The sequence below is a fragment of the Equus caballus genome, chromosome X (genome assembly GCF_041296265.1).
Source record: "Equus caballus isolate H_3958 breed thoroughbred chromosome X, TB-T2T, whole genome shotgun sequence".
NCBI classification, from domain to species: domain Eukaryota; kingdom Metazoa; phylum Chordata; class Mammalia; order Perissodactyla; family Equidae; genus Equus; species Equus caballus.
In genome coordinates, this window is record NC_091715.1 from 40,879,160 (window position 1) to 40,900,269 (window position 21,110).

General features: G+C 41.3%; 1 protein-coding gene across 2 annotated transcripts in view; it reads left to right on the top strand.

Moving 5' to 3' along the window:
* The window catches only part of CLCN5 (chloride voltage-gated channel 5), a 141,114-nt gene extending 120,955 nt beyond the window's left edge, over positions 1-20,159 (top strand). For both annotated transcript variants that reach the window (XM_005614151.4, XM_014728848.3), the window contains 9 exons: positions 1,649-1,836; positions 4,821-4,943; positions 5,798-6,004; positions 7,537-7,617; positions 7,858-8,400; positions 10,197-10,383; positions 11,396-11,794; positions 11,950-12,166; positions 13,393-20,159. In XM_005614151.4, coding sequence (XP_005614208.1) covers positions 1,649-1,836; positions 4,821-4,943; positions 5,798-6,004; positions 7,537-7,617; positions 7,858-8,400; positions 10,197-10,383; positions 11,396-11,794; positions 11,950-12,166; positions 13,393-13,483 — 2,036 coding nt within the window. In that variant the 3' untranslated portion in view covers positions 13,484-20,159. The remainder of the gene's footprint in view (positions 1-1,648; positions 1,837-4,820; positions 4,944-5,797; positions 6,005-7,536; positions 7,618-7,857; positions 8,401-10,196; positions 10,384-11,395; positions 11,795-11,949; positions 12,167-13,392) is intronic.
* Positions 20,160-21,110: the final 951 nt, after the last annotated feature.

Sequence of the window (21,110 nt, forward strand, 5' to 3'; positions counted from 1 at the left end):
AGTTAGGAGAATACCAATGATCTTGAAAAACCATCTCAGGTAAATATTAGGAGCCAGATTTCAAGGGGAAGCAACCAGTATAGAGGTTCTGGAGGTATTTGGTGGTCACTGGAAGGAGAGAAGGGACAGAAGCTTAGAATGGTAACAGGGACAGGGGAAGGCATTTTATTCTTTAGGGTAGGGGAAACTTGGTAAAATTTGTAACCAGGGAAGAAAGAGCCAATTGGAAAAAGAAGGAGGAGAAGTAGAAGTCGAAGGGAAGATAGAATTGAGGGTACCAGTGTTGGGTAGAATATGACATGCACACGTGGAACCACCAGAGAACAAGCCAAACTCTCTAACATCATGTTAAATTTCTGAATCCAGACAATAAGTGCAGTAAGATTTAGAAGGAAGAGAAGGTGGAGGCCGGAGTGGCCAAGAGTAGGTGTCAAACAATGTGTTAGATTTGACTAGGTTATTCAAGTATGTAAATAACCTGTGTTAACACTTTTAGCACCTACCAAAACATACACATGACATGGCCTCCAGCCTGTTGGAATATAGGTGTAATATCCTCAACTTTTTAATGTATTTCTTGTCACTAGGTGGTCAGTGAATATTTTTCTTTCCCTCATACACACAGGGTATTTTGTATTTTAAGCATCAGAGAGCAACAATAGAGGCAGTGTGTCTGAATTCAGGAACAGTCTGGGAATTCAGGGGCTGTGAATTTTATGATGTCTTTGCTATTTCCCTACAGCACAATTCTAGACCATTTAATTTCTTTATGCCAGAGTTTCTTGGTCTGGACTACAGAAATGATGAGAAGGCCAGAATCAAAAGTACTATAACTGTCTGAACTCTATCAGTCTACTAGCCATAGTGCATAAGTCCCCAGTTCACTATTCATTTTCTCATAATTTCCTTTGATGTATGTTCTGTGTATAATATTGTTTGCTCCTTCCCACTAAGAAAGCCTCAGAATGTTCACATCCTAGACTCAGGAGACTTCAACATGTCTACAGCTTCCTCTAACCTTCCACGTACATCACAGTTTGTGCTTTTATAGATTCGGTTCCCTTAGCCTAGAACGCCTTCCTGCCAGCAGCTCAGATTCCCTTGTCCATGGAGAAAAATCGCTATTAGGACTGAGCCCTTCTCCCCATAGTCTTCAGCTCCCCTTAGCAAGCCATCTCAAATAAATATCATATAATATTCTTCAATGTGGGAAATTCACATTTTCTCAATCTTATGTATATAGTGAGAATAAAATAATCTTTAATAAACTTAACGGTCTTTATGGATCAGTATTCATCAACTCTCAGTCAAAGCAGAGTCTTTGCCACGTAAATCAGCTAACAGTCAAATCCACTTGCCCCTTGCTCCCATCCAACCACATTGCACTGCCCTAAGATTGCCCTATATAGAAATTCCACAGACACGGTGTTTAATGCAGACGATGTTTTGTTTTTTTCCCCTCCTGAACAGGCATTTAATGTTAAAATAGGTGGAATATATGAGAGATTATGGGTGAAAATCAAGCAGACAGACAACTAGAAAAAAGTTGCAGATGGAATGGGAAAGCATACGCTTGTCCGTTATTTTAATTCTTCTTCCCTCGTTTTCTTTGACAACTTTGGCCTTTCCTTTCCTCCCCTCAAATCAGGTTCCCTAGCTGGCTTGATAGACATTTCTGCTCATTGGATGACAGACTTAAAAGAAGGTATATGCACAGGGGGATTATGGTTTAACCATGAACACTGTTGCTGGAACTCCGAGCATGTCACCTTTGAAGACAGAGACAAATGTCCAGAGTGGAATAGCTGGTCCCAGCTTATCATCAGCACGGACGAGGTAATGTGTAGCGGGGATTTCTGAACCACTGACTTTTATTCTTACATTTACTTCATTTCTTATGCTGTACTTGTGGCAACTGTGGGATCTTCCCCTATTTTCCTTTTCATGAAAAGGGGAACCAATGCCAGCTGTCTTTCTCTGTGGTTTAAGTGTAGCCCTATTTTCATCTCTTTTGGCATGTGGAATTGTTTGATGCTTACGCAATGACTTAAAATTTTTGTTTTAAATTTTGTTTTAAACAAGCCTAGTATTTCTTCTTGGTTGTTAGTACACAGTGTAACTGAATCTATCTTTCTCTAATAATTTCAGTAGAAATGTCAGAGCCAGCCAACAGGTAAGCTATTTCTAACAAAGGATGGAGTGGGTTAAAAATGTGTTTATCATATAGACTCCAAAAGTAATTTTTCCCTGAGCATTACCTTACAACATTCAAAAAATTATGATACTTTCTATATCAAAAGAACAAAACCCAGGAATAAAATTGCCCCTAGTCTCATTTTGAGATTAAATCAATGCTTTCATTTGTCCAATTTGAAATGAACATTTGTTCAAATGTTTTCATTTGATTTCATTGTCTTCTAGCCTATGGTTTTCAATGCAAAAGTAATGTTGTTTTTCAGCTCCTTACCTTTCTATTACCACTCAGTTGTACGTTAGATCTCTCCTACTAAAAACACACAAAACAAAATAATTCTCAATTCCCAATTCTACTCTGACTTCTACCAACTAAAACAGGTACCCTCTTGGCTCACTGCCCATCCACTCTATTAGTGAAGTGAAGGGGACAAGACTAGGATATATGTTTGTACTTTTAAAATTTATTTTTATACCTACTTTGGTCCACAGTTTGAAATGGCACACAGAATCAGTCAAGGGGAAGGAAGGATAGGAAAATAATAAAGTCAGGAATAAGAGTGTTTAAGTACACATATGACTATGCATATTGACTTGGGGAAAGAGTTCAGTAAAAGGAGTAGATCCATACTACATGTGAGGGAGGGTTGAAGTCTATGCTTTTCAAACTGGGATAAGGACAGCGTGCCAGAGGGTAGGTGAAACCACGGGGCAAAAGCTATGTACCTTCCCAGAATATCAGTTTTTCCTGAATATTTGGAAGAATTTTTTTTTAAAAATTACGTTTAATTAAAAAGGATTGCAAAATTCCCATGTTTGTTAAGATAAAACATAATCTCTATTTCAGCTCTACTCCTGGGTACCCCACCCCTTATCCTCTCTCCTAGATTAGGAGTACTTGGGTAGAAAAGTTTGAGAAGCCCTGGAATTTAGGGTGAGTCTGTGTGTGTATGTGTATGAGATTCCCTTGCTTTTTTTTTGACTCTTGTATTTTTGGAGTAATTACAGATTCACAGGAAGTTGCAAAACAAGGTACAGGGAGGTCCCCCCCATATATCCTTCACCCAGCCTCCCCCAACGGTAACATCTTATGTAACTATAGTACAATAGCAAAACAAGGAAATTGACATTGGTACAATCCACAGACCTTATTTCACCAGTTTTACGGGCATAGATGTGTGTGTGTGTGTGTGTGTGTGTGTGTGTAGTTCTCTGAAGTTTTATCACATGTGTAGATTTATGTAACCACCACCACAATCAAGATAGAGAACTATTGTTCCATCACCACAAAGCCCCCCTTATAGCTCTGTGTGTGTGTGTGTGTGTGTGTGTTTGTGTTTGTGTTTGTGTTTGTGTTCCAACCATAACTTTCAAACTGGAGCTTGACATTTACTCAAGTGACACATTTCTCTGGCTCTCCTCTTTATGAATCAAATCCTTGCTTGGGGGAAGAGCTTTCTAGGTTTTAAGAAGAGTTCTCCTGCCAAGAATTTGGCCTCCTGGTCTCTGCCTCTAGCCAGGTTCAGCTGCTTTCTCTTTCACTCCCTTCCCCTCTTTGTTTCCTACCTCTGGAGGCTTCTTCCTCCGTAGCTACATTTGAAAGACCAAGAGAAAGCAATTATTTGTTCCTCTGAGGGACTAAGATAATGGAAAACCTGTGTCAAAATTATAACTCAGAAAAAAACCTGAGCATTTTAGTTCTCCTAGTTTAGCTCGGTGAATTATTTTAATAATGTTTATGTTTTAAAAAGTCAAAAGTCCATTGAATTTTGTGTTTTGTGTAATTTGAGTGAGTTTCAACTTCTAATATTTCAATCAGCGAGCATAACCTCCTAATGTTCAAAATACCTTTTTTGGAAGGCATAACTATTTGCAAGCCCTTTGATGTTGGTGAATCCTTATTAGTGTTCAAAATTAGATTTGTTTTCTGGCAGACTTCATTATCACTGGGGGATAGTCTTAAAAGTATATTTTCTCCATTAAAAAAAATAGCTCTTGCTGTTTTATTCTTGGGGATATCTGGCATCTCATGGGCTTAGTTTTATGGCCAGAGGCTGAAACTTTCTACTGTACTTGTTGCTGAGTCTGTGGTAGAAAAATTCTCTCATAGATGTGGTCGTTCTCTACAGAACTTAATTGTGTATTTTAAGAAAAACACTCAGGAATTTTAGACACTATAATCTCCTGGGAGAATCTGACACCAAAGTAGGTAGCTAGCCGCTCTTCACTTGAAATGTGTAATAGCCAGTATTCAGCCATTCCAATGAAAGAGCTGTTAAGACTTAATAAAATTGACATAGAATCGTATATATTTGACTACAACACTAATGAAAGCGCTTATATAGAAAGTGAATTCACTTCAGGGTTCTGTTTGCTCTTTGTTCTTGTCCATCCTTCGAAGCTGCTGTCATTTTACTTTGTGTGTACCAAAGCCTCCTACTTTTAGTAGCAAGCGGCTGTTTCAGTAGTTGCTTTGCTGACTATCTGGAAGGTACATCTTCAGCAGTTTAATAATGGTGTTTTTCTTTCTGACTCTCTCTCCTGAAAACCCATTACTGAGAAGAGCTGCATGCCTCACTGAGGCTGTCTGGGCTAAAAGAAGTTTCTTTCTTTTTTCCCTGTTCCAGGGAGCCTTTGCCTACATAGTCAATTACTTCATGTACGTCCTCTGGGCTCTCCTGTTTGCCTTCCTTGCTGTATCTCTTGTCAAGGTGTTTGCGCCTTATGCCTGTGGCTCTGGAATCCCTGAGGTGAGTCTCTAAAATGGCTTATAAATGGTAACAATAATGAATCCTTTTTGGTTAAAATCCTTTAATATGTGTTGCAGCGTATAGCACAATGTGGATATTAAATAGGATCGGACCCTGAGGCAATCTCGGGCCTCTCTAGGTCTTCCCTCAAGTCTCCTCCCAGCCTGGGCCACGTGGACATTAAAGGGAGGCGATTCCAAGCCTCCTGAGGGGTTCCTGGTGAGCCAGGCCCCTGAGGACCTCCCCAACTCCCTACCCAAGAAGTTCCCAGGGTAGAGCCTAAGATTCTGGCCTGAAAAAGGAGTGGTGTCGTCAACTTTGTTAGGGCAAAAGCTCTAAAACTATTTTGCTACATTTCCAAGAATATGAGTTGGGCTAGAAGGAGGGTGATTACAACCCTGTTTTTAACTACTTTTGGTTTAGATTGCTTGACATTGACTGAAACCACTGAGATTTTAGGTTACCCGGATGACCTTGCCCCTCTCTGTTTCCTGAGCAAGCCATAGTTACAAAGTTCTTTGGCAGAGAATCAAGGCTATACTAGCTTGTAAAAATGTAAGTAAGGAAAACACCCTCCCTCTCTGCCTCCTCTTTGCCATATACACACTCTCATACTTACCATACTCCCTTGCCCAGCTATCACATGGCCAAAGAAAAGGAATGTGAAAGCTTAAAGAACAGCTTTTGCCTTCTTGGGGTCCTGGGCTCCCTCCCAAACTGGGATCACTGTAAGTTAAGCATTTACATGTCACTTGTTCAAAAGGTGCAGTTTCCATAGTGAGGTCCAGATTATTGCTTCTTAGCCTTGTTTACTTGCTTGGTCTATATTCAATCTCTCTGTGTTTGACCTGCAGATAAAAACTATCTTGAGTGGTTTCATTATTAGGGGCTATTTGGGTAAGTGGACCCTGATTATCAAAACCATCACATTGGTGCTGGCAGTGTCATCTGGCTTGAGCCTGGGCAAAGAGGGTCCCCTAGTGCACGTGGCTTGCTGCTGTGGGAACATCCTGTGCCACTGCTTCAACAAGTACAGGAAGAATGAAGCCAAGCGCAGAGAGGTAATAACAAATGGCCTTAATAGTCTCTTTTTTAGTGAGACCATAAATGGTGCAATCTTAGGGATGAGAATTTGAGAATTCTGCCAATGTTAATGCAGATAACCCTTTGACCCAGCAGTTCCACTTCTGGGAATTTATCCTACAGCCATCCTAGCATGGGTGTGCACAAAGCTGTGTGGGGATAGTCAGTGCAGCATTCGCCAACATAGTGAAAAATGGAATCAAAATGTCCATCAACAGGGGACTGATTGCACAATATTCTGTTCATACTATAGAATACTATGCAACCATGAAAAAGAATGAGATAGCCCTATGTATACTGGCATGGAATGATGGCTATAAATTCATTGAATTTCAAAAGGCAATTTCGGAATAATGTGTATAGTATAATTCAATTAATGTTTTCTAAAAGTGTGTATATATGCACCTAGTAAGAAAATGTCTGGAAAGTGGTTTTACCCCAAACTGTTAAAAATGTCTGCCTCTGGTGAGTGGGAAAGTGAGGTGGTGGTAAAGGAGAAATAAGGACTTTTAAAATTATATATAATCCTATGCTAGTGTGCACTGTTTCTATTACAAAATAGGTTACAAAAATAGTACAAGATTGTTTTAAGTTGTTTATTCCTGCGAGGGAATATAAATTCAGCCTGTGTTTCGGATGCCAGCTTTTTTATCTTTTATTTCTATCTAACACTGCCCTGAATTAGTTTCTCTCTGTGTTGGATCTCTCTCTGCCTTCTGCTTCAGCTCCGCTACATTAGTCCCACTGCAGCATCTCTGTGGTTGTTCTCATGTTTATGCAGTTGTTAATGCATATTATTTTGAGGAGGAAGAGCATTTTTTAAAAATTGTTCCGAGTCATTGGTTACTTTTGTCCTGCTATAATTAAGGACTTAGAAAAACAATGCTTCTTGCTCTATTTTCCCTGAATTACAAAGAAATCACATATAGAATGGGTCAAGACTGGGGTCGTTTCATTAGAAAAGACTTTTCACAAAATTGGAACCTACTGATTTATTCTGAAACAAAACCAAACCAAATTAACCATAAGGCCAGACAGAAACTCAAAGATGTTGAAATTTCCAATATGGAGTACATTTTGATAGTTTAAGGAGGAGAGTTCCTGGCAGGAGAGGAAGGCTAGCAGGAGGAAGAGAGGCGAAATCTGAGTAGGTTTAGCTACCTGTCTAACGGTGGAGGGACGTAAACGCAGTATTAAATTCGTGAGGTTGTCAGACAGGAATAATGTACAACAGAAGCTAAAGAGTTGAAAAAAAAAAACGTTTTAACTGGCAAGAGTAAAGTGTTGATTGTTGCTGGTTTTGCCTGGGTAGAGGTGAATCAAAACTCAGCATACAGTTTGCTTTCAAAGTAAATATGAATTGAACTTCATTTTTGATGAACTGGATATGGAGCATGTAAACTTTTTTTTTTTTTTAATGTTTAGTAACCACTAACCTTCCTTTTAAAAATGTGATTGAAGATAGGAAAGGGGCATTATTCTATCGCTAACTTTGACTTTTGGATTGTAGGTCTTGTCGGCTGCAGCAGCAGCTGGTGTGTCTGTAGCCTTTGGGGCACCTATCGGCGGAGTATTATTCAGCCTAGAAGAGGTAACTACTTTTAACTGTCTGTAGAGCATGCACATGCGCATGCTTGTGTGTCAGGAATTCTAGCCAGCGTCTCTGTACACGGCAGTCCTGACGTGTTCTGCCCAACACAGTGCTTTACCGTGCGACCAGAGATCTCTGGGCAGTTTTCATCCTCAACTCTAATTTCTGCAGCACCAGCTTTTGACTCAAAATAGTTTCTGCATATTGATTGAGTTTACTTTCTCACCTTCTCTCTCATAGGTCAGCTACTATTTTCCCCTCAAAACATTGTGGCGTTCGTTCTTTGCTGCCTTGGTGGCAGCGTTTACTCTACGCTCTATCAATCCGTTTGGGAACAGCCGCCTGGTCCTGTTTTACGTGGAGTTTCACACCCCATGGCATCTCTTTGAGCTTGTGCCATTTATTCTGCTGGGCATATTTGGTGGTCTGTGGGGAGCTCTGTTTATCCGCACAAACATTGCCTGGTGTCGGAAGCGTAAGACCACCCAGTTGGGCAAGTATCCTGTCGTAGAGGTACTCGTCGTGACAGCCATCACTGCCATCCTGGCTTTCCCCAATGAATACACCCGTATGAGCACCAGTGAGCTCATTTCTGAGCTGTTTAATGACTGTGGCCTTCTGGACTCCTCCAAGCTCTGTGATTATGAGAACCGTTTCAACACAAGCAAGGGGGGCGAGCTGCCCGACAGACCAGCTGGTGTGGGAGTCTACAGCGCCATGTGGCAGCTGGCCTTGACGCTTATACTGAAAATTATCATTACTATATTCACCTTTGGCATGAAGGTGAGGAGATTCTTTTGGTACTCGGTGGATGTGTGTGTGGCTGTGGGTTTGGAGGGCAAAGCCAAGATATCATACAATCCTCATAGCTCATGTGACACTTCCAACTTCACCCAATGGTGTCCCCTACCCCCAAAAGCCATTTTTACCCCCACGTGTCCTCATAACTTCGTAGACAGTTGTATCTCTATCTAAAATTGTCCGAGCCTAGTTTTGGGCCAAATGCAAACCTCGGTGATGAGATTTTAAGTAGAAATGTTTTCTCCTTTTCTGTGGAAAACATATTTTGCCCCTCAAAAAGGATGGTGAGGTATTTATTGCAGTGCATTTTATATGAAAACAATATCTGACCAACACAGTGTTGGTCCTTATAGGGTGGATTTAGAGTTTACCAATAAAGCAGAATAATAGGTCGAACCAAATGAAATTGCCGATATTCACCCATTTTGATCGCCAAGATAGCAATTTCATATGTATCGACCCAATGTGAGGCGAAAGATATTCTTCACAGTTGGTATCAATGTCCAGTGATCAAGAGCTTTGCAGGTGATCCTAAATATTTAAACTGTCAAAAGGAGGCATCACACCAGCGAGTTTTATTTTCAGTACCCCTTATCATTTCCATCATTCAGAAGAAACCAGAAAGGAAATGTTGTTAAGGTATTTTCTTCCTCCTTCCTAGGTCTTCATTTGTTTCTTTTCTTTAGCACCCCACTACCAAGTTATCTCCCTCTATTCTCTAAGGAAACAGAGATTTAAACCAGCAACTCAGCAACTCAGTTTGGGCAGTACTGTAGTCTCTGAGATGGTGTCGTCCATCCCCCTCAATACCGTGGAAAGTTTTGCAGTGCTTCTTAAGTTAATTTTCACCTTGTGGCTTCATTCTTTCATTTAAAGTAAATTTACAGACCATCAGACCTCCACTGATTCAAATGTTTTCCAAAATCAAACAAGCTATTTTAAAATAATCTGCTGTTTTGTTTATCCATGCCATCATTTCCCTGTCTTAGCACAGAAAATTGAGAATTCACTATAGTCTCCTAGGAGTCAAAAGCAGAGCGGGGAGACAGGTGACGCTTCCTTTTTGGGATAGTCATGCGACCATGGTCACTACTTCATTTAAAAAACTTAATTATTTAATCTTCCTTTATGCTTTTACAAAATAAACTGAAACCTCGTGTGCCATCCTTTTTGTGTGAGCAATGGGTTAAGATTCAATACTGGAAAGTGGTTACGAGCATTGCATTTAAACCCAGCACCAGTATTTACTAAATCTTGGCCTTAGGTGAGTTACTAGACTTCTCCGATGCTTGTGTTCTTTGCAATTTGGGAATAGTAACACCCACATCCTGGGGTAGTTGTAAAGAACCAATGAAATCTTATGTGTAGAGCATCCAGCATAGAACACAGCAGATAGCTAATAAAGGGTAGTTGTCGTTGATAAGAATTCACAATTGGGGAAAATGTCTGCATGTATGAGAAACTCCATCTATTTTCCTTTTTCTTTGGGAAAGGCTTAATTTCTGCCTCCAGTTCTGTGTTGGTCTGGAGAGTTCAGGCTCTTGCCTGATGGACCCCGAATCAGGGTAAGATTCTTTGCAGTCGTACTTGCCTGCACGTCCCAGAGAACCTCTAGTGCCTGTAGTGTTACACAAATCTGTACAGCCACTTGCTAGCATAGTGCACAGTTAAATTGTCATTGGCCTGTTCGCTTCGCGGAGAGTCAATCCTCTAGCCCTTACCATATGCCAAGCAATCACATCATTTCTCACTAACCGTCTATTGCTTTCTCTTTGCAGATCCCTTCTGGCCTCTTTATTCCTAGCATGGCTGTTGGTGCTATAGCAGGTCGACTTTTAGGAGTAGGAATGGAACAACTGGCTTATTACCACCATGACTGGGCCATCTTCAATAGCTGGTGTAGTCAAGGAGCTGATTGCATCACCCCCGGCCTTTATGCCATGGTTGGGGCTGCAGCCTGCTTAGGTGAGTAATTAGTTTGCATTGATTTCAAAGAAGTTGCTACCTAAATGACGTAATAAGGAAGAGTGATATTAAACACAATTGACTGCAGATTATTTTTAACGACCATCCATTTCCTGTTAGGTTTGCCATTTCTCAAGTGCTTTAGGAAAGCATTCTTTACCATGTATCTACATTCCTCCCTCTTGAGAGGGAGGAATTCTTCTCTCAAATTTCATCAAATTGAGGAAATCATCAGAAATTTGAACAAAGATATCTGCATAAGAATGTTCCTCATGGTATTATTTATAATAGCAAAAAATTGGAATCAACCTACATGTGCACAGGAAGGGACCGGTTAAATAAATTATGGTACATCCATATAATGTTATACTATGCAGCCATTGAATGCAATGTTAATATGTTTAACATCTTTAAATACGATATTAAGTGAATTGGTAATAGTGCATAAAATGTTCCCTACATAAAGTGGGAGGAAAAGGCATGGTGGTAAATTAAACATGTAATATGAGCTCACCTGTGTAAGGACGTACATTTTTGTATAGTAGAAGACTTGAAAAAGTCACTCACAAGTTTTACTCTGCATATTTCTAGGCAGCGAGCTGATGGATAGTGACTTTCTTTTACATAGTTTTTAAAAAAATATTTTCTGAATTGTCCACACTGGGCCTGCATGTCCCAGAGAACCTCTTGTCCTTGTAGTGTTACACAAATGGTGGATATCTCCTGCAATTACTTTTATAATTAGGGGGGAAAAGCAACAGATAAAGGCAAAAAGAAGACGACTAGGGAAGCCTCCGTACTTTTGTAGATGTTGTTTTGGGAAAGCGGACTCGCCCGCTGGAAACTGACTTTAAACGCGGTTGCTGGGCTCTGTGCGGTTATGGGTGAGACCTCCTTTTAGCAATGCTTTTGGTAAGTAAGCTTTTCCTGAATGGGGCCTGTGACAGGCCCATAATTGTAACGAATCCTGTGCTTTTCCTGCCTTCAGTATCCTGTGTCTGTTTTTTTGCAGGCGGGGTGACTCGGATGACTGTTTCTCTTGTTGTCATAATGTTTGAGCTAACTGGTGGCTTGGAATACATTGTGCCTCTGATGGCTGCAGCCATGACAAGCAAGTGGGTGGCAGATGCTCTTGGGCGGGAGGGCATCTATGATGCCCACATCCGTCTCAATGGATACCCCTTTCTTGAAGCCAAAGAAGAGTTTGCTCATAAGACCCTGGCAATGGATGTGATGAAGCCCCGGAGAAATGATCCTTTGTTGACTGTCCTTACTCAGGACAGTATGACTGTGGAAGATGTAGAGAGCATAATCAGTGAAACCACTTACAGTGGCTTCCCAGTGGTGGTGTCCCGGGAATCCCAAAGACTTGTAGGTTTCGTCCTCCGAAGAGATCTCATTATTTCAATTGGTAAGGATTTCAGAAAGGGGATAATAGAATCCACTATGCAAATAAATAAATATATGTGAAATGAAGAAAGACAGAGGAAAGAGGGGACTAGTTGGGGGCCAGAAGAATAGAACTAGCACTTCTATTTTCAACTTTTTTTTCTACTTTTCAAATAGAAAATGCTCGGAAAAAACAGGATGGAGTTGTGAGCACTTCCGTCATTTATTTCACTGAGCATTCTCCTCCAATGCCACCATACACCCCACCCACCCTAAAGCTTCGGAACATCCTGGATCTCAGCCCTTTCACTGTGACTGACCTTACACCCATGGAGATCGTAGTGGATATCTTCCGAAAGCTGGGACTGCGGCAGTGCCTGGTTACACACAATGGGTGAGAACTCTTTGGTGAAGGCAAATTGGTTGGTGGGAGAAAAAATAATGTAGAGAGATAAAGAAGGAAGGAGAACCCAATTCAAATGAACATTAGTAGGACTTACAGGTCTTTTTGAAGTTCTGAGATGAAAATGGAAGTGTTTCTTTTATCGTCATAATTAATAGAAAAGGAGTTTGGGGAAGAATGGGTGTTTGAGGGATGTGAACTGCTGGTTGCACGCTATAAATAACTCAGTTCCTCCCCCACAAAAGAAACAGCTGTGTTCTTATGAGCAGGCAGCACTGACATTGTAATGCTATTAGGTAGTATAAGTGTAGTATTTGATTCTTACAATACCCTCATTATTATTATTTGAGGATGAGAAAACCAAGTTTGAGTGAGGTTTAAAGATTTATACAAGGGCTCTCAGTTAATATATAGTAGAGACAGGCTTTAAATGCAAGCTTTCTGATTCCCAAGGCCAAGACTCTTTCTTTCTGGGATATTTCTTATCCAGTAAAGGAAACCCTGCTATTTTTATTGGAAAAGAAGGGAGGCTGGGGAGAAGGGTGGATTTTTTTCTGAACATGGTATGTTAATCCAGCAATTATATAAGAATTTCACCCTCTAAAGTTTCTAAATGGTGTAACAGATGTCCTGCAGGATTTAAATCAGTAAGGGGACTTTCCCTAACCGAGTCATTCAACACTTACTGAATCCCTGCTTCATGTAAGAAGGTATTCCACTGGACTCTGGGAAACACAGCAATGAGTAAGACCCTCCTCTGCCCTCCAGGAGTGTGCAGTGTTGGAGGGAAGCTAAGAATACACAAGCGGGGCTAGCACAGCAGCAAACAGGACAATTGCACAGAACGTGCTGGTGCTGGGAGGAGGGCACAGTTATTGCTGGCTTGTATGATCAGGGAAGGTGTTCTAGAGGAGGGACGTTTGAGCTGGGTTGCAAAAGGTAAGTAAGATTCGTATATGTAGAGAAGAATATTTAAACCAGAGGAAATAGCAGGATCTGAGACTCAGAGCTAGAAAAGCTTGGAGCATGTTTAGGGACCGTGCATTGTCCCATTTGCCTGTTACACGTAACCTAGTCCTGTTAGCTCGTCATTCTGTAAGTACAGATAGTGTTCCAAGACGAAGTGGAAAAGGACTGAGGAGGGAAAGTGTCACCTTTGAGAATGTTATTTTAACTCCATGTTTATTTTTGTTTTGTTGTCTTGTTTTGTCTTTTAGGCGATTGCTTGGAATCATTACCAAAAAGGATGTGCTAAAGCATATAGCACAGATGGCGAACCAAGATCCTGATTCCATTCTCTTCAACTAGAATCACAGGGTTGTGCTGAATATAAACAGGAAGGACATTGCAGACCATGGATAGATTTTATTAACTGGGTACCCAAAACACATTTCCCATGTTTGGAGGGTGAAGTTATATTAGCGTGTTGTCTCTTTCCTACAAGTTAACCAGTTGCACTACATAATCTCTGGAAATTAATCTTCTCTTTAGGAGAAAATACAGTTAGGCTTCTGTGATATTGCATTAGGAAGATTTCTTGAAAGAGTAAAGCAAGATTGCTATGGTTTAACTTTTTCTTTTTTTTAAAGATTTTTTTTAAATTTAAAACATAATTGTTAGCCAGTATGCAATCACTGAAAACTATGCAAGAAAAATTCCAACCGTCCTGACTTATAGCCTGCAGGAAACTCATGAAAAAGTCACTTTTTTGGACTCTAACTGTCATTGGTGGAAGATGAAGTGTAAACTAAGGGGCTTTGCTTTTCCAGCCACGGGAAGGAAAGCCAGAAGGAAAATAGTAATGGTATTTTCCAGACTGTGAAAATTCAGTTCAAATGTTATCTTGTTCCTGTTACAACATTTAGCATTATTAGTTTGTGTGTGTGTGTATGTTAATTTTAATATCTGATTATAAGACAATGCTGCTTTGGTTAATCTCCTCTAAATGAATTTAGAGAGGTTGCCTTTTATAGCTTGCTTGTTCCTGGTACTCTTTTGAAGTGCACAAAGATAAGTTGTAGAACTTTCTCCTTGTCCGCACAAAGGGTAATTTTCCAGATGGTATTTGTTAGCTAGTAGACAAAGACTTTGCTATGAATTTGTTAGTGGCAAGAAATGATTTCTCCAGCTTCCTTGAAACAAATGATTAGAAAAGTTCTAAGCAAAGTCAGTGACTAGGAATTTCACATTTTTGTGAGGTCCCAACTAATCCTCTTACCCAGATGCCACCTCCACGAGTGATGGTGCTTTAGGCTTCTGGAATATGTAAAAATAGTAAAGGGAACCAAGTCTAGACTGCATACTGGTCAAGCAGGGAAGATTCCGAGCTGTATCCGCATTCTCATGCATTCCTTCATAAAGACCACCAGTACTAAAATAACTGGGCACTCATGCCTCCTCCCATGAGTACATATAACAGACCAGTGTTGTCCCCATGAACATGAATTTAGGCTGGGGGTACTTTCAAATATATTCAAGGCATTGGAACAGGATAGGCAGCTGTGACTCCCTCGAGGCTCCTTAGACTTCTAGATAAAAGGTAGAACCATCCTAAGATCCAGGGACGTGAACAAGGCCTGGTGACACCAAAGGTGCTTGTATCCAATTGAAAAGGTGCCTCTCTCAATTTCCTACCCCCTTTACTGCAGTAGAACATGTCACACTAGAGAGACACCTGGTGGAATTGCAGAGCCGCCCCCATCATTCCGGCTGCTGCTTCATTGCTGAGTTTCATCCATATGCAGTTGTTCCCCCTCCATTTTTTTCCCTCCCCCAATTCCTCAGTCCTGAGTCCCCTCTTTGAAATTGAGCACTCTGCTTGGTCAATCATTCCTGTTACAAGAAATAACTCCCAGGGCTAGTTAAATTGTAAACCAAGGCTCAGCAGTCTCATGGCATCTGGACCAGAGGTAGCACACAGCCATTTGCTTTGCTCTGCAGCACAGTTGCGGATGTCTTGCCTCCAACTCCATGCCGATGCCCACAGCAGTGAGACTTAACTGCCAGGGGAGAGAGTTCAGCCTGTCCCATTTTACAAGTCTGTTCCCAGCACTTCCCGCCGTCCTTCCAGCCTGGAATCAGCAGTCCCTTGGCATATCCTCCCCTACCTTCTACCTCCCTGCCCTAAATACCTCAGTGTACCTTATTTTACCAGTTGCCGATCCCTGTTCTAGGATGTTTTACTCCTATTCTTATCCTTCCAAAATCTGAAATTCTTTTCTTGCCCAGAACTGGGTAGCCAAGTCTTATTTTGATTGTTATCTTTCAAATATCAAGGCAGTCAACAGAGTTTCTCCTTTTAAGTATACCACTCTAGCATTTTAACGAAAAAGGAAAAACTCTCTAAGTTATATCATAGTCATGACTCAGTAACTTTACATCTTTTGTCCCTTCCATGCCACTGATTCCCTCACACGAGATGAAGCTATTTGCCTGACCACCCCTGTGTATTGTGTGGAAGTCAAAGTTCTTATCTGTATATTTCTGGTTCACTACGTATCTTTTCTTATTAGCTGCCCAACTAAAGTTTGCAAAACAGGAAATGTTAGTATTTCTGGTATGTGATGACAATGAAAGGGTTGGTCACATTTCATAGTGTAGCAGCAATATGGAGGGTGTCTAAGTTTGCCTTTATGTTTCTTCTAGGCTCTGTTTTTTATTTTAGACAGATGAGCCAGTGTTAAGGTGCTACTTCAGAGAATAAATTCAAGAAATCAGATAACACTGTGCCAAGGTATACTTTCTAGATGCTAAGCACCAGTTGGCCCTCCGGAGAATAATATCCCTTCGATACCTCACTCCTGATAAATCTCATTCATTAACCTCAGCTTCTCAGGAATTGTTGTAACTCGTATGCTAAAAGTAGCTGTAGTGTAAGGTATCCATTATATGTCCAATCCTATGGTTTGGCTCAAAGGTTGGCTAGTTGTGGCTAGAGTTCTCTGCTAGATTGCTAGCTCAGCACCTTAACACTCAGAGTTTCTTGTCTTGAGGCAAAGGAAAATGTTCTTTCTGCCATTGCCAGTTCATCAGTTGGACATACTTAACCAACAAACAAAGCTGATATAGGGAGGTCTGTCAGTAGCCTCAAATGGCCACATACTTCAAGGGCAAATAATCTGTGATTTAAGAATGGATATGAGTTGCGACTAGTCTATCTTAGAGTTAAAAAAATTGCCTCACACAAGGGAAGGATTTATGAAAGAATGCCAATAAATGCTTCAAGAGAGTAGGATTTTCCAAGGAAAACTATCTGGTAGACATCCAGCCATAAAAGGAGTGAGAGTCTATAGATTTGTAAAAGTCTAACTGCTATATTTTGTATGTTCAGATTTTCAAAGTACAGAATGAAGGAAGCTGAAATAGTTAATGCAAGATTAGTTATACCATTGGAGGGAAGAAACGGGAGACTGAAAATGCAAAATAATGGCCACTTTCAAGATCGTTTCTATTTGGATGTTTGTTAGACGCTCTCCTCTTTTCTGGCTCCAGTGTCCTTCTGGCTCAGCCCAGCTGTGGAGTAGAGGTGGTATGATCCACAGAACAGATATCCTCTGGTGGATAATCTGACATTGACAATACTTTGGATTTGCCAGCTGGCAGAGCAAACGAATAATTTGTTTTGGCACCCAAGGCTGAATCTGAACGCTTTACAGGAAGAGCAGAGCACAGTATAAATTTCTCTGGCAAGTCTTCAGTTATGTTTGAACATGAGAATGGTAAAGTAATGAGGACTTAGTGTGGTCTAAGGCTACAAAGAAATTCTCAACCGTGATCTTATGAACCCGTCAGGTGTGGGGGAAGCAAATATGTTTTAAAAAACTTAGCATGCAGTAGAGTCCATCATGCAAAATAATCATTGCTGTGTGTTTCAATCACCTGGCCCGGTTGGGTCTTGATGTTGGTTTGTTTTGTTAGGTGATGAGTAGGAAGGTGAACGTGTTACCCCACAGTATCTTTTGGTTTTGTTTTTTAATAAATCACAGAGTGCAGTTTTTGGAGTTTTTAATAATTGATAGGGAAGACAGAATTGAGAATTTGAAATGGCCAGTGTGTTTTATATTACCAAAGTACTTACTGATGATTGACCACGTTGTATTGCGAGGAATCAGTTTACCTTCGCTGGATTAGAGCCAAATGCGGGCCACCCATCAGTTCAGAGAAAGCAGGAGAGCATCTTTCATAGTGCTATGTAGAGGGTTGAGCTCTTGAAAACCCTGAGAAAAATTAGAGATTTAGAAAGGAAATGAGAGGTAGAATATTGAGTACTTAAAAAAAAAAAGTCTAAGTAAGTGGTCTGAACTTAAGTGTCCTAAAGCCTTGATATTTTTTAACCACCTCTGGGATTGCCTGGATTCCCTTTGGAGAGGGAATGGAAAGTTCTGACAGTGGAAAAGCCCTTGTAGGAAAATACGTGAGTGAGTTCATGTACGATGGTGGGAGGAATGCCATCCCACACCCCAAGCCATACATTCTGGCATTTAAGAACTGCTTGATCGTGTGCCTCAAGGGGAGAAAAAGTCACGTAGTTTCCCAGAGACCAGGCTTTCCAAGCAATGGAGAGGCTCAAAGCAGCATTCAGCTAGAGGCCATCCATCTTCTCCTTTTATGGAGAAGGCTGACCCGAGACAAGACATCTGCTCATGAAGGAGGGCCGTGTCTACTGCCATTGCCTAAATGATAAGCTTTAGGTAGATAGTCTTGCATTTTGATAGCAAAATATTTTTTTAAGTCTATATTTTTAGCGTCCTTAGTATGTACTTATTGAATATTAAAAAGAAAAAGGTGTGGGTTTCTCAGATCAGAGTTCAGGGAGCTGTGTAAATTCGACGTGAAGTCGGTCTAGTGGCCCTGTGGTCACCACTCCACTTTGCTCTGCCTCAATTTCAGTTGTTTGCTCCAAGGAGAGTTCTTGGAACAGTAGGTGTTAGCGTCTTCACCTTACTCCCCAGGTGTTTGCTGGCCACAGTCTCATTTCTAACATCTGAATCTGGGAAACGTTTTGAAGTGATGTAGGGAACAAAACTGCTTTTTCCACCATGTAGTCTGATTTTGCCAAATCACCCAAGAAAGTATACGATGTGCGGAGTGTGCGTTTCTTGGATGGGACCTATCTGGTCACCCAGCTCAATCCCACAGTCATAAATTCCTACCTCTAAGTTCCTGCCAAAGGCTCTCCAGCCTCTGTGTGCACTCGTTGAATGAATGCCTTGCCTAAAGTTTGGCCTTTTAAGGAGAAATGGCATGTGATGGTATAAACATATGAGGGTTTAAAAAAATGATCTCTGCCTCTCCTTCTCTCCTTCTCTCTTTTCCCCCCCTTTCTGTCTTTCTCCTGCTCTTCTGCTTCCCCATGCGCTAAATTCAATTTTTTCTCAGTTGTTACAAGCATATTGCTTTGAATGTGGACCTTGGGTGAGGGAGAGGATCATTCTAAAAATAGAGAATGGAAGATACTTCTGAGTTGATAGGGCCAAAAGGGCTTTGCTCCACTGTAGAGGCTGAAGCCAACGGTATTTGTTGAGACTGTCGAGGGCTTTAGCATCTCGTTGCAGACATATGAAGTATTCATTGCTAAACCATATTAGTATCTACTAGTCCAATTCTCTTGAAAGTCAAAGGCAGTCTAGGATTTGGTGAGTGAAATGCCATCTGGCAAAGTGGGGTGGCGAGGGTGGCCTGAGATGGTTTTATCAGGGTGGGAACGTTCAGCCTCATTTTCATTTGAGTGTACCTCAAAGCATATGGTCCTTCACGAGTGCTCCTTTTCACTCCTCCATTTCACTTTATCCTTTCTTCTCTCTCCTTTCTCTCCCATTGTCCTGCCTTTTTAGTACTCAGCTTTTTTTTTATAAGTATTTACTATTTTATTATATATTTCGTCCTTTGGGACTGTGTAATGACTAAGAATTAATTTCATTCTAGATAGAAAATGATGTGTTTTTAATATTTTGTTCTCTTAAACTGTCTTTTGAAGCTATGCTGCTAACCAGGTACAGGCCAGAAGGGAGTTGGGCCTGACAGACAACACCCTAGTCTTGTCACCTAAGGATGACACTGATGTCATCATGGTCACTCTTCTTCATTTGACCAAGGCCAGCCTCCTGCTCTTACCTCTGTCCATTCATTTCTGGCTATGGGAAAAATACCACCTGTTGGGTGAGCCGATGAGGCCAGGAGGATCAGAGGGGCCAGGTCCCGCTCATGGGCCACTGTATGAATATCTGTAACAAGCTCATTTGTAGGGCCGGCTCCAGCTGCAGTAGCCAAAGAAAACCTGTCTGTCTGGACATTTTAGTTCTGAAGAGTTGGTAAAAGTTCAGCTGAAGCTAATGTATAGACATCAGCAGTAGCTAGGCATCCAGAAACTAGCGTCAACCAAAGCTAAGAGAGCCTGAGTTTCCACAGGAAGCTTGGTGCTGAGCTGTTCAGAGCAATTATTTATCTGAGTGTTGCCAACCCTTTAGTCATGCTTTCTTAGCTTTATTCTAACTTTTAGAGATGTTGGTTCCTGTTCATAGGTACAGCCTGTACCAAAGCTGTGGCTCACTGCTCATTTCATTCTGCTCCCTGGTCATGCATAGCAACATAGTCTAAAAAGGAAGACATGGGCTGGGGAGTTAGGAGACCTGGTTTCTATTTCCTATGCTTCTACTAACTAGCCTCGAGATCTTAACCGCTCTGTGCCTCAGTGTTCCCATCTGCAAAATGGGGATAGTGTTAATTGCCCTACCTACCTCACAGGGTTGTTGTGAGGATAAACTGAGAGAATGAATGGAAAGTACTTTGACAAGTAAGTGCTATGCAAATTGTAAGAAATGGAAACAATCATGTTAAAGGCAATGGAATGGACATTGGCAGAAGGGTTAATGGGATTGTCCAGCCCTTTCTCTGTGTGGCTTAAACCCAGGTCACCATTGCTTTATACATTTTCACTTAGCACAGATTTGTAATTATGCATGTAATAAAGCACAGCCTTATCCAACTGGTGTCTGGTGTGTTTTTGGAGATCCTAAATTTTGTAGCTATTGATTTCTGATCATAAAAGCAGGGGGGCAGGGTGTGGGAGTTGGGGGAGGGCAGTGTAAAAGGCAGCTGCAAACCCCTACTTTCAGGCTTACTTCTTTTTTGGGGGGGGGGGAAGATTAGCCCTGAGCTAACTGCTGCCAATCCTCCTCTTTTTGCTGAGGAAGACTGGCCCTGATCTAACATCTGTGCCCATCTTCCTCTACTTTATACATGGGACGCCTACCACAGCATGGCTTGCCAAGCGGTGCCATGTCTGCACCTGGGATCCGAACTGGCGAACCCCGGGCCGCCAAGAAGTGGAACATGCGAACTTAACTGCTGCACCACCAGGCCGGCCCGCAGGCTCACTCCTTAAAAAGATTTATTAAATCCTTAATTATTTTTACATTTATAGATTCAGTAATACTTTTTGCCATAAGGAGACAAGTGAGGGGCAGGTTGCATTTTCTGCGACATTTCAGATACCTCATTCATTGCGGCTACTTAAGTGTTTGTGTCTCGTACATTGGTGATACTTTCCTGATCACAGGCGAAATAACTGGGAGCTGTATTTTTTCTCTCTTTCTGAGCTTTTAATGATGTAAGATTTGGGTTTTGACAGGCCTCTTGCCTACAGTCACTTCTTACAAGGAGTAGGATGAGAGATTGAAATGTTCCTCCGGTGAATAGTAGGGTCAGTAGTACCCTCTTTATGGTGTGTTGGGATTCAAATGTCTTCTGTGGGAAACCCTCTGAAGTAACAGAGGAAGAGCGGGTGTTTTGGGCAGGCGGTTGAATATGCAGACATTTCCTTTGCCTACCTCTCTGGAACACAGAAAACAAAGGAAAGCTATACTTTATGGCTTTCCTACTTTCTCACTCTGTTTTTTCCTGCATCTGATTCCTCCTCCCCTCTCCCCTCCCTCTC